Raw genomic sequence first — 12,902 nt, forward strand, 5'->3', positions numbered from 1 at the left:
GGGAGGCGGGGGTTGCAGTGAGCCAATATTGAGCCACTTCACTCGAGCCGGGGTGACAGAGTGAGACTCTGTCTAAAAAAAACAAAAAACGAACAAACAAAAAAACCAAATAGGGCTCATGTCAACTGGCATGTTTGGTGAGAGCATCAAATTCATAACTGAAGAGGTGGGCTGGCCCGAGTCTCTTCATTCACACATGGGAAGCATGTTGCTGCATTTCTACAGAAACAGACTCTGTTTCCTCCTCCTCTTCATCCTCCTCTGTCCCCCTCTTCTCCTGTCCCTCTTCTCCCCCCTTACTTTTGAGGGCAGGAAGGTGGGGAAACTAGTAGAGCACATAGGGAGGAAGTTCTGGAAGGTCAGAGAGAGAAACTGACCATGCAAAGCTGGCTGAAAAGCCATTGTACGAAGCCCCATTTCTCACTCCGCGCTCAGGGATCTTTCCTCTAGCAGAAAGGCAGTTACTAAGAAGGAACTGGGTCTTTGGAGAAAGAGCTTGCCTTGAACAAATGACTTAACCTTTCTGAGACTCTGTTTTCCCCACGGAAAAGAGAAACATTAATGTCACAGGATTGTTGCGAAGATGTTATCAGTCCTAACATAATGCCTAGCATATAGTAGGTGCTCAGTAAATGTTAAGTTTCTCTTTTCCGGGCAGACTGTCCATTTAAGCAATAAATAAACCTTTTCAGGGCAACTGGGCCCCCAAATGGTTCCTTTTTGGAATTTGGAATCCCTTTCATGAGTCCCCCAGATACACCCTGCATGCTCATGCTGCCAGCTGTCCCTGGGAATACGGCTAGCTTCAACCTCCTGGTGCTGCCCTATTTTCCTGGGACCCTGGACGGCTGCTAGAAAGAGGAGGCCCCCAGGGGCCCCAGACAGAGACAGCCCTAGATAGACCAAACCCAAGGGCATGACGGTTTCAGGGTCAGGAAAGGACACAACCTTTGAGTCACTTCCTTGGGGTCATAGAGTCACCAAATGACAGCACTGGAAGGGACCTCTGAGAGGCAATAGGCCATGCCCTATCCCCATCACTCCCATTTTACAGCTGAGGACACTGAGGCCTAGAATGGTAAAAAGTGGGGCTCGAACAAGGACGTTGTTAGTGCCAAGACCTACCTAACCTTTAGAGCCCTGGGATAATAGGATAATAATAGCTAGTGTTCACCAAGTGTGTTCACCTACTGTGTGCCAGGAACAGTATCTGTAGTGAAAAGACATACTGTTCTCATCATCCTCTCCTTCCAAATGGGGAAACCGATCTAAAGAGGTTGAGTAACTTGCATGAAGACATAAGATTTGAACTCAGGACCAGAACTGGAGATGGGCTTTCCCATCATGCCAAGTAGCCCTTGGGGCTGGCCCAGAGGGGGTGCCCAGGAGCTGTCACAGGCCGAGGCAGAGGCTCTGCTGGCAGAGAGATCCCTGGGAGCTGTCCAACCTCCCCTCAGCCAGCAGCCTCTCCCGCACTCACCTGTTGGAAGCCTTCTTGTTGGGCCCCTCCAGGTCGTGCTTGCGGCCCAGGTAGCCTTCCATCTGCACACTGTGCCCGTGGTCCCGCGGGGCTAGCAGCTTTGCAGGCTCATCACCCTCGCTCAGAGGCGTATCTAGGACCTTAAAGAGGGGCTCCGTGGTGGGTCTCTCGTCCCCAGCAGATTTCTGCCCATCCTCGTGCTGCCCTGGCGGTGGTGGCTGCTGCAGGTTCTGAGGCCACGTTCCCTCTTCTTCCCCCTGCTCAGGGCATAGGGAGGAGCACACCTTTCTGGGGGCTCTGGCCTAGAGATGGCTGTTCTCAGCAAAACTGGGAGGTCAGCAGCCACCCTCCCCGCACCCCCAAGCCTACTTCCTTTCTACTCCCACCTCCTGGCTCACCCTGGTTCTCCCACAACCTGCTATGGGTGCCCACTTGCTTCTCTACTCTGCCTGTGCTTCTGGCTCCATTTCCATCCCATTCTTCCTTCAGAGAGCTGCACGGTGGCCCCCTCACTCCAATGTAACATAGCAATGGAAGGTTCTTAGAGTGAGCCAAAGAGGCCTGAGTGATTATTTCATTAAAGGGGTGTGAGGGAGGGCAGGTTCCAATGCTGCTGGCAAAGGCCCCTCCCCTTGCTGCAGTCAGACACTCATATGAGGAAAATTCTGCTGCTAAGACAAGTTCGACAACCACTTATAGTAGAATGTTGAATGGGAACTTTTCTGGTACCTTCAAATTGTGCCTAAAGCCCTAAAACTAAGGGTACCAGGTCCTAAGTCTGCCCCCGCCACCTTACAAAGGGAGAACCCAGACCCTCCCTGGCCAACAGGTCTAACAGGTCCTCTCTCCATCATTGGGTGAGAACTTTTTGGACAGGGCAGTGGTTCCTAACCCTGGCTGCCTTCCGCAATCACCTCCGGTGCTTTTAAAAGAAACACTCTCAGGCTCCATCTCAAGATGCTGAGTTAACTGGCCTGGGGGTCGGCACATTGGTATTTCTTCCTGAGCATTTCATGGGACCTAATGCGCAGCAGCTGAGAATTCCCCTCGGAAGGAGGCACTGCCTTGGGGAACTTCTGTGGTCTTTACCTCCCTGCACCTCCCTGTGGAGACTTGGGGATCCCTGGCCCCTGCCCAAGTCAAGGGCGGGGCCTCCAATGGTGCCACTCACTGTGTGATGTACAGGTGCCCACGAGAAGGGAAGCTGACCTACCATTCCCTGGCTGGGTGTCTCCTTATGCTAAACCTTGCTGATCTGCCCTTTTGCCTGTTGGGGCAGCAGGGAGCGGCTTCCCATTGCCAGGTGGGACAAGAACGGGTGGATCTCCTCTGTGCCAAGTGAGCACCAAGGAAGGCAGCCTTGCTGGAGCCATCTGGCCAGGACCCAGTCCCAAAGGCCTGACTGCTAAACACCTTTCAGCAAGAGGTAGGAAGGCCCCCAAGCAGCTGGATGCCTGAAGCACCAAGGACATCTTTAGCCAGGAGGTAAGAAAAGGAAGTCCTTTTTCTGCTCCCTCCTCCCGGCCCCAACAACTGAAGACAGAGGTCCAGAAACCTTCTGTCCCCCCGCAGGGGAGGAGCGGGAAGGAGCCAGGAGAGAGCAAACCATGTTCTCCCTGGTCTGGTTCTTCAGACCATGGGGCAAACCCGAAACAGGGGATGGAGGATGGGAGGATGTGGGCCCCATGTTGGACATCAGATTGAAGCTTTAAACTGAAACAACTGAGTAGACTTTTTATCCACTGAAAGTGACCAGGGTCTGCCTGAGGTGGCCTTAGGAATGGGAAGGGGGACTCAATGGAGACGCTGGAAGGCAGTGGTTGCGAGAAAGATAAAACTGGTCATGTTTGTATCTCATCAAATTAGGACCGCTCAGTAAACAGGTTACATGTTAGGATTCCAGTGAGATTTCATTTAAAGAAAGGGGTTTGTGGCTGGGAAAGTTTGGAAACCACTGACCCAGTCTAACACTTTCAGTCTATAATGAGAAAACCAATGCTCAGAGAGTTCAATTACTTGCCCAAGGTTATACTGTCAGAGTAGGCAGATAGATATGAGTAGGAGGGGGAGCCCCTGAGAAAGGGAGGTCTGGAAAGTCTCACACCCCGGAGACCACCCAAAACATTCACGCTAGATATGAGCAGAGAGGAGGGGAAATATCTATGCAGGAAGGAATGCCCCAAGACACCCCTTAAGACGCCCAGTCACCATTCACTCTGCAGTTAACCTGTGGGAATGTAGCCAGCTGCACGCTAAGGAGGGAAAGAAGGCAAAGGAGAAATGCCTACGAGATATGCAGGTGCAATAAATACCAATATACACCCTTCCTGGAGTGGCAGTAATTAGCAACGTCACCATTCAGTAGGATTCATATCCGACACCCGCCCCCGCAGGTTCATCAGCAGACAGTAAGGGGGAGTCCCACAAACCTGGGGCAGGAACTAGGTGGGGCGAAAAGATGGAGACATAAGACAGAGGCAGGGAATTAGACAAAGGGAGAGACTTGAGACAGAGGCAGGAACTTAAAGAGTGTGTGGAGGAACTTAAAAACCGCAAGGCAGAACTCTCGAGTTGCTGGGTCATCTTCTGAGCAGCCTGCTCTGCCTCATCTTTCAGAGTGTACTGTCTCTGCTGCTACCTCACTCTTGCTCTGAATACTGCTGCTTCCCAAGCAGACCCGCTGGTTCCTCTCTTGGAGTCTACTTCAATAAACTCCCAGGCCGGGCGCGGTGGCTCACGCCTGTAATCCCAGCACTTTGGGAGGCCAAGGCAGGTGGATCACGAGGTCAGGAGATGGAGACCATCCTGGCTAACACAGTGAAACCCCGTCTCTACTAAAAATACAATAAATTAGCTGGGCGTTGTGGCACGTGCCTGTAGTCCCAGCTACTTGGGAGGCTGAGGCAGGAGAATCACTTGAACCCGGGAGGCAGAGGTTGCAGTCAGTGAGCAGAGATCACACCACTGCAGTCCAGCCTGGGAGACAGAGTGAGACTCTGTCACAAAATAAATAAATAACTAAACAAATAAAATCGCTGCTCTTTATTTTCCTTCATAAACCTTTTGCTTACATTGCTACTTGGTCTCTTGGCTGAATTCTTCCAAGTAAGACCAAGAATTGAGGACTCCGCATTCCCTGGTAACAACAAGGTTAACAGGTATAGGAGGCGGTTTGGAACATGCACTCCCAAAATGGACAGACTTGAGCTTTTATCCCATCTTTATGGTGTTCATCTTTTCCCACCTTAGTGGCCCCTGAGGGTTGTGGCCAGGCCACTCTTCTCTCTATGCATCTGGCAGCCTTTGGACCCTAGACTGTTTGCAATGAGCCAGCATTGACCATAAGGATCTGGAGGCCCAAAAGCACTGCCTGGATCACTGTAGCAGGGAGGAAGAGCAGGAGAGGCAGGGATGGGACTGGAAGCCTAGATTGGGGTCCTTCTGTGGATCCTGCACTCTGACTTGGGTATGCATCTGGGGAGGGCCTGCTTTTCCTCCAAGAGGGGTAGGAGTAGGTTCCAGAGGAGGGGACATGGGCTGCACTGTTGCTCCTGCTACCATCAGTGCTCTCCCTGCCCTTGGGTCTCAGAGAGGCAGCCACGGCAGATATAGGGAGGGAAGCTTGCCAGACCCTCTCAGCCATGTTCGCCCCTCTCACCCAGGCTCTGCTCTCCTGGGACTGGTTTTGCTAGAGACCTCTGTGTCCACATTTTCTTCCTATACTTCCATTCCATTTTCCTCCCTTTAGAGAACTGTCCTCTGAAAATAGAGATGGACTTTGCCAGGGCTGACTCCCAACTTAATCCCACCTTTCTTCTGTTTCCTCTTAATGGGTGCCTGGCCCACATTCCTTGGCAGGGACATTCAGAGGCTATGCCAGTGCAATAAAAAATTATATGACCGGGGCACAGGTTGGCTTTGGAAAATGGGGGTTTCCAATGTATGCAAAGATTTATTTGGCGTTCCTGACTGCTCCTGTAGAGACAATTTAAAATGCATTCTATCCTCTCCACCCTGAAGGCCAAGGCCAAGAATGAGGGTGAGAGATGAAGGAACTGGGCTTTGGCAGGGCTTCCCTTCCTCTCTGGGAGAGGGGAGCGGACACAGGTGAGAAAGGTGAGGTGTAATGAAGGTGGGTACAGAAGACGGGGGAGAGGCTTTGGGGACAATCCTTTCATCCCTTCCTCAGCTCCCAGGAGTCTGGCCAACTCCCTGGAGGGGTACAAGGAGGAGGAACCAAGAGGGGCTGGGGTGAGGGAAGAAGGAGGACAGGGATTTCTAGAAGGCCCTGTGAGCAGAGACACCAATGAGCTCTCAGACGGAGCTGGCCCCTTCCCTCAGCCCTCTTCCTGCTCTCCCATCCGGGACCACCAGCAGAGGGCCTCATAAGAAGCCCACCCCTTCCCAGGTGTTGGGTCAGACAGGTGTGGAGTGAGAGTCCCTTGAATTCCATTTGGGGGAAGGGAGAGAACCTTCCTGACTCAGCTAGTGGGAGTGAGCCTGTGACCTACTTCACAGGTGGTTTGCAGCCTTTAAAAGTGAGGTCATGTCTGTAAATGTTGGCTCTCTCATGATCCTTCACCCCTCCCTATCCACCCCTGCCTCCCTGGGGCTTTGCTGAGCAATTATTGTGGCCAGTGTCCTGTGGGGCTAGTGTAAGGATCTCAAAAACCCTCTTGTTCCTGGAGTAGTGGCTGCTCAGGACTGAGAAATGGGGAAAGGGAATCTCAGCCATTGACAGGCAAGACCTCAGCCCCTCCTTTCTCGGCCATTTTCGGTTGGAACATTCTGAGGCTTGAGACAGGAAGGGGGAAACCATGTGAACAGGTAAGCAGTGCAGAAGGGCCTGAGGCCCCACCCCTTTAGGGCAGTGCAGAAGTGGCCTGAGGCCCTGCCTCAGTGCTTGGAGTGGGACACTGAGGTGGAGGGGCCCCAGAAGCCAAAAGCAGAGGTCCCCAGGTCCGGCCGAAGACAACAGCGTGCTGCTGAGTGGAAGGCTCTGGTAATTCACAAGTGGATTTTACAAAGACCTCACAACTTTGTCAAGAAAAGACTTTGAGGAAGATTGTATGTAGATACATATCCAAGAGGTCAAATCCTTTTCTGAAGCAGGACCATTTTTAAAAAAGTTACTCTTGGGGTTCCCATCTGCCCAGGGAAAGTGCTCAAACAACAGAGAGCAGGCTGGAGGGACGGCCAGATGCTGCTGGCAGGCTCCTTTCTTGGGGGAGGGGAGGTGTGGGAGCCTGACACAGCCCTGCAAGCAAGTGAGTGTGTATGTAAAGATCTTTTGCAATTCATAAGAGATAAGGAATTTCTCTGGGGCCTTTTATTTCTAGCCATTCCTCTGGGAAGGGTATGTAGGTAGAATCAACAATGGGGGCCTTATCAGGGAAGCCGGTGGGGGAGGCTGGGGATGGGGTAGATGAAGCTCCTGTGAGAAAAGAGATTCTCGGAATTCTAGAGCTGGAAAGAGGCCTTGGGGTCATGGGATTCAGCCCTTCCTATCTCAGATAGGAAAACTGGGTTCTGGAAAAGCTCAGTGATGGCTGAGATTAGAGCACACAGCAAGTTAGTAGCAGAGCTGGGGCAAGAATCCATGGCCCTGCTTCCCTATCCACACAATGCCTCTCAAATTGGAAAGGGCACCGCAGGTGGTGCAGGAAGGCAGGGAACCAAGTAGCTGGGCAGGGACCCACCCGTGACCCCCTGGCTGCGAACCTGCAGTGGGAGGCCTGTGGTCCTGTTGGCTCAGCCCTGCCTCTTTCTAGGCCAGATCCATCAAGGACCTCCCAGCTGACCAGCTGAACCATCCACCCATGCCAACTGCGGGCCCTGGGTCAGGCTAGCAGCGTGCTTTGGCAGGAGGACCCACCTCCCCTGAGCCTCAGGGCTAATAAGAGGGGATGAGGTGAGGGTTCTCTGGCTGCCCCCCTGTAAGTAGGCCATGGTCTTAGGTGGGGACCGCCTTGACTGACAGGAGGTGGGATCTAGGGACAGAAAGCACCAGGAGAGGCAATGCTGGCTACTCATGTGGCTGAGGTGTGACTGAGGGACCGGCAGGTTCTACCCAAAGGCGCCACGTATGGAGGAGCTGATCTGAGATTCCCTTCCAACTCTGCTGTAAGGCAGGGGCTGTGCTGGAGTCCTCAGGTCATCAGGAAGATGCAGATTCCACCTGCACCACTGAGGGCTGTCACCCACCAGAGCAGGGGACACTCTGAAGGAGGAGAGTCTGCTGCTTGGAAGAAATTCTGGGTGTCCAGCTGGGGGCAGCAAGGGAGTCTAGACCATAAGTGGAGGTGAAAGAGACTTGGGGAGCGGGCTGAATAAGGGAAGGCACTACCTGTAGTCCTCTGGTTTGGGGAATAGGCAGGGGGAAGTGTCTGAGCTGTGTGTACTGGCTGTGGGATCGTGATGTCAGAGGAGGGCAGGGGACAGGCAGCATCGGTTGCTGGTTGACAGGGATCAGTGGAAAAGAGGGCACAGCCCTTTTGGGGCCTCACAGGATTGTAGTCAAACCAACATGGAGAGGCCACAGGCTCCCAATGGGTGGGGGATGACCATCTCCAGGTCTTTGCAGTCTTGCAAAGTCAAACAGGAGTCTGTGTAAGCTTGACTTTTTAGTGTCCTGCCTTGCTAGGAAACTGGCTTGGGTGGGGGAGGTAGGGGGTTGGGGTCTCCACAGAGGATGTGCAAAACAGGCCAGGGACATGGGCAGATGGGTAAACGTCTTCTCTGGGCCAAAGGAGGTGAAGGTGTATGTCCAAGCTCAGCCAGCAGGTGGCGCAGAGGACTGCACACAGACGACAAACTCCTCAGGCTCCCAGGAGAAACACAACCTGGCTGGGGACCACAGGGTCTTTCAGAGGTTCTGAAGATGCTCAGCGAACCCGGATGCATTTACAAGCAAAGAACACAGGCAACAAGGTCTCTCTAAAGGTAACGCCAATGAGAACTAGGGCCTGAGGATGCACCCCAGAAACAGACTGACTGCAGCAATGGGATGCATCATGCCATGACTCAATTCATGTTAGAATTCACATGCTTTTAAGAGATGAAGGACTGAGGTAGGGGATGGAGGAAAATGAAGGGACTTAAATGATCACCTACTAGGTGCCAGCTACTCTGCCTACATTGTCTCTTCCAATCCTCCCAGCCTCTCTACAAGGCAGGTAGTTATTACCCCCTGTGTTACAGACGAGGGAAACTGGGGGTCATAGAGAATGAGTGACCTGTCCATAGTCACACATTAGTGAAGAATGTTGAAGATGCAGGTCTGTCTGGCACCAAACTCTGTGTTCTTACTAAATCCTGCTGCAAGAGGGGAGACCTGTATCCTCACTCCAGAGGAAAGTACCTGTCCGATGGGGTTTGCAGTCTCAATGAGATGACCTTGGCTTATGCAAAACACATGGCTGATTGACAGAGGCAGCATAATCATGCCAGAGCTGGAAGAGGGGCTTGGGGCCAAACAAGACCCCCTGCTAGATGCCTTAGGCAACCAAAGAGTGCTGGTGACTGTGGGGTGCAGGGAGCAGGCAGCCAAGAAGTGTTGCCCTCGCCCAATGGCTGATGTCTCAGCTCTTGTCCTCTGGGTGAGAAGGGCTGTCACTGGGTGGGTTGGAAAGGCTGTTCAGAAGACAGTTGTTTGCAAGAAAAGAAAAAGAAATGGTTTGTTGAGCTGAGGGCAGCCAAAGAGATGAAGAGATGGCAACTTAAGGTGGGCAGAGACAGATGCCTTAAAGGAGAAAGCAGAGGCTGTTGCTGAACAGGGGGAAAGAACCAGGGCGGGGAGCTGAGGCTTGGATGCATGGTGAGGGGTCCCCTGGATTGCAGGCCAAGGGATGGGGAGGGGCTCTTATGAGAAGTTGGGTAGGAAAGCAGTCCAGTGCAACACTGCACCCCAGAGTCCAGCTGTCTGAGATGGCAACTGGGGGGCCTGGCCAAGATGACAGGAAGGGATGTAGGGCAGAAGGACACCCGGTAAAGCAAATGGAGGGGAAGGGGAATGGCAGTGTGCAGGGGAGGAGAAACCTGGTCCACTGTCACCAGGGCGTGAGAAGAGAATGAGGCTTCCTCAGGAGCTGTCTTCACCATGCCCACCACCTGTGTGACCTCTTCAGGTCCCTGCCCTGGAGGAGCTGACTGCTTAGTCGCTCAGTGGTCCTGAGCCAGCCACTCAGCATTTGAAAGACTAGAGAGAGCTAGAAGACACTGACTCCCCCATCGATATCTGCCACCCAGTGGTCACGTCGTCCACTTCAAACCCATTTCTGAGATGCCTCCAATGTTTACTGAGTCTCATCCTGAGGCCATCAGTATCTAGGATGTTCTGAAACACAGCCTGAAAGAAAGAATTTAGGAAGAGTCTTTAGAGCAGAGGGGCCAGGAATATTAAATCTGACCACAGCAAACAGAAAGGGACATGCCCAGCAGCGGGCAGGTGTCCAGAAAGAGCCTACAGCAGCTTTCTCCAGGGAGACAGGCGCAGTGCCAGAGTGTAGGCAGACACACCCCTGCCACACTGACTCAGGCATACTGGGTAGACAGGAACACGCCCAGGTTTTGGGGAAAACTGACATTGTTTCCAGCTGGGTCTGCCCATTACCAACAAACATAAGATTTGCATTCGCTGCAAAATGTCTGAAAGAGTAACAGGAGGAGAAGGAAAGACTGGGAGAGCTTGTTCAGGCGAGAAGAAACACAGCTGCTGTCTCCACACCCACATCTCTTCCATCCAAGGACGTCAGAGCCCCACCGCTGGCCGCTGATTAAAGCTCCTGGCTGCCTGCCAGGGAGGCTGCTGCTGGGGGAGGTGCCCAGGTTGCCAAGGGGCAGCAGCAGCTGGAGCTAGCCAGCCAGACACCGGCCAAGAGGTGGTCCTGGCTGCAAGTCCAGTACCTGCTCAGCCCCTCATGTTCGTAAGTGCTGGTTACTTCCCTGAAGCCACATAAACCTTTAATTCTATGGGAATGGAGAAGCAAGGGACCTAGGAGTCTCAGCTTCCATGTTCAGCCCTAGCGAGATGCTCAGGCCCTTTCTCCAGGGTCACTGGCTGCACAGGCAGTGCTGGAAGGCCTCGCGCAAGAAGGGCATCTGTGAGCTGCCCTTGGGGAAGACAGCTTTCCCTGACTTCCTGATGAGAAGGCTGATAATGAGGGGCACCCAGCAGCTGCTTTCTGGAGTGGCCTGGCATCCCGGGGTCCCTCTGCACTACAGCCTGGATCTAGCCTTGGGGCTTGGAGGCAGGCAGGGTATGTTTATCCCACACAGTGAGCCCTAGCAAAGGCGATTAGGAGCACCAATTCCTTTCAGGGACGTCACACATGGTGTCACCGCAGCCCTGCTGAGGGAGTTCTCAGAGCAGTTCCCGCTTCACTTCCCAAAACCAGAATCAGGCACAAGGGACAGGAAGATGCGCAGGGCTGTGCACTGGGGACCTTTAGCCTGGGGGGACTTGCAGCATCTTCAATACCATTTCTTCTCCATGCAATCCGCCTCCTTCTCTCCCAGGAGAAAGCAGCCTCTCGCCACACATGTTACACTGGGGCTTCTGAGGCACCCTGAGCCCGGGAGGTGGGGGATGCTCAGCAGGACCCCCAAGTCCTTCCCAGGGCCACAGCCCCAGGTGAAAGGGAGGTGCTCAGTCTTGAGCAGGTCTGCCTGCTCACTGCCGAGGGTTTCCTGGCAGACCTGGGCCTCCTTCAGGGCACTATCTTGACCGTAGCAGAGGTGCAGCCCCGCCTCTACTCCCCCACAGGGACAAAGGCAAACACCCTAGCCCTTTACTTCTTCTTTCCCATCTCCCGTCTTACACCAGTGGGTACCTGAGACCAGCTGGGTACCATAGCACTAAGCACCAGGCAAGAGGAAAGTGGTGAAAACTACTTCTCCCAGCCCCTCCCTATAATTTGCTAAATTGCTGACATACAGGAATGTTCCAGACTTTCGGTAATTCTCCAGAGAAGGCTTTATAAGAGCATGGAGACTCAGGGGATGAGGTGGTTTATCTAAAATCGTGCAGGAAGTTTCCAACAGAATTGAGGACTAGAACCCAGATGTCCTGACTTCCCCTCCAGCAGTTTTGTCTTTTGTGAGTGAGGTCTCGTTTCTTCTGCCTGGCCTCCTATGCACTTACCTTTATGAACGTATTGGCCTTTACCAGAACACGCTCTAATGTGAAAAGGCAAGAGGTGAGGGAAGGTGGTGGGACCGTGCAGTGATGTGCTTGAGAAAGAGGCTGATGTGTGGGATGGCAGCTCCAGTCACCATGTGCACACACACACAGGGAAGGGTAGGACTGGGGAGGGGTGCCGCCCTGTGGTGTGCAGCTGTCCAGACAGGAGCAGGGGTGCCTGGTCCACTCCCATCAGTTCCCCCCAGCAGGAAGCCGACATGCACAGTGAGGGGTTGTACATGAAGCAACACCGCATGGATCTATTCTATAGGGCACTGACACCAGACCACACACAGAGGACCAGCAGGAGAGCCACCGTCCCCCAGGCCTATCCCAGAGGGGAGGCGCAGCCATTGGTCATTGCTCCCTGGGAGAGGCCTGCGGTTCTGTGAAGGGGTAGTCCCGGCCAGGCAGGCTGGAGGGACCGGCCGTTGGGCTTGCAAGGACTCTTCCAGAGCCAGGTTGGGCTTTCCCAACAGGCTATGTCCTCCTCTTTCTCGCATCGAATGCGGATGGCGTATTTGGAGGGCCTAATACCTCTGAGGTTCATGGATCCCCATGAAAACTTAACAAAGGGCTCAGAAGACAGCAGCAGCAGGAAATCTGTGCATGAGGCCTTGGGCCTGGTGTTGAGTCACCATCTGGTTTCTTTCCGGCACCGGGCACAGTCCAGTCTTCTCATCTGCTGGAGTGGCTGGCTCTCCGGAAGGGGTCTCGAATGTGGGCTCACTCCTTCCCCCAAAGAGATCATCAGGTCCAAACAGGTTTTATTCCCCCCAACCCGGTGACGTTCAGGTGTTGGCTGGAGGCGGCTCTGATGCACAAGTAATTACATTTGCACGGACACACATGACACAGACAATGGATGGAGTCGCTCTGGTGCTCACCGAGGAGCCCGCACACCGGGACACTGCCACATGCAGACACACAGGGACGCACGGCAGAAGCAGGCGGGGGCAGGGCGCAGGGACAGCCCCAGCCCGTGTATGCAGTCTATGCCAGGCCCCCAAAGTTTGCTCTCCTTCCGGCAGGGGCTGTTGCTGGGAAAAAGGGGCTGGGACGCAGTCCACCACAGACAGGGAAGCGAGACCCCACATGCCACACCTGGAGCTTCAGAGGGAACTTCTGGGAGAGACCCTTCAGCAGGAGCCCAGCAGTGCCCTCTGCTGGGCATGGTGGGCTGGTGCAGCTATGAAAGGGAGGCCTCTGGCCAGGCTGGAGGCCACAGAGGGGTGTGTGTGT

General features: G+C 53.8%; 1 protein-coding gene across 1 annotated transcript in view; it reads right to left on the reverse strand.

Annotated features, from left to right (window-relative positions):
* SPTB (spectrin, beta, erythrocytic) overlaps positions 1-12,902 on the reverse strand; it is a 76,713-nt gene that overhangs the window by 3,151 nt on the left and 60,660 nt on the right. The window contains exon 32 of the mRNA XM_011978309.1: positions 1,481-1,737. Within this exon, the coding sequence (XP_011833699.1) occupies positions 1,481-1,737 (257 nt within the window). The remainder of the gene's footprint in view (positions 1-1,480; positions 1,738-12,902) is intronic.

Source organism: Mandrillus leucophaeus, unplaced genomic scaffold (genome assembly GCF_000951045.1).
Source record: "Mandrillus leucophaeus isolate KB7577 unplaced genomic scaffold, Mleu.le_1.0 Scaffold192, whole genome shotgun sequence".
NCBI classification, from domain to species: domain Eukaryota; kingdom Metazoa; phylum Chordata; class Mammalia; order Primates; family Cercopithecidae; genus Mandrillus; species Mandrillus leucophaeus.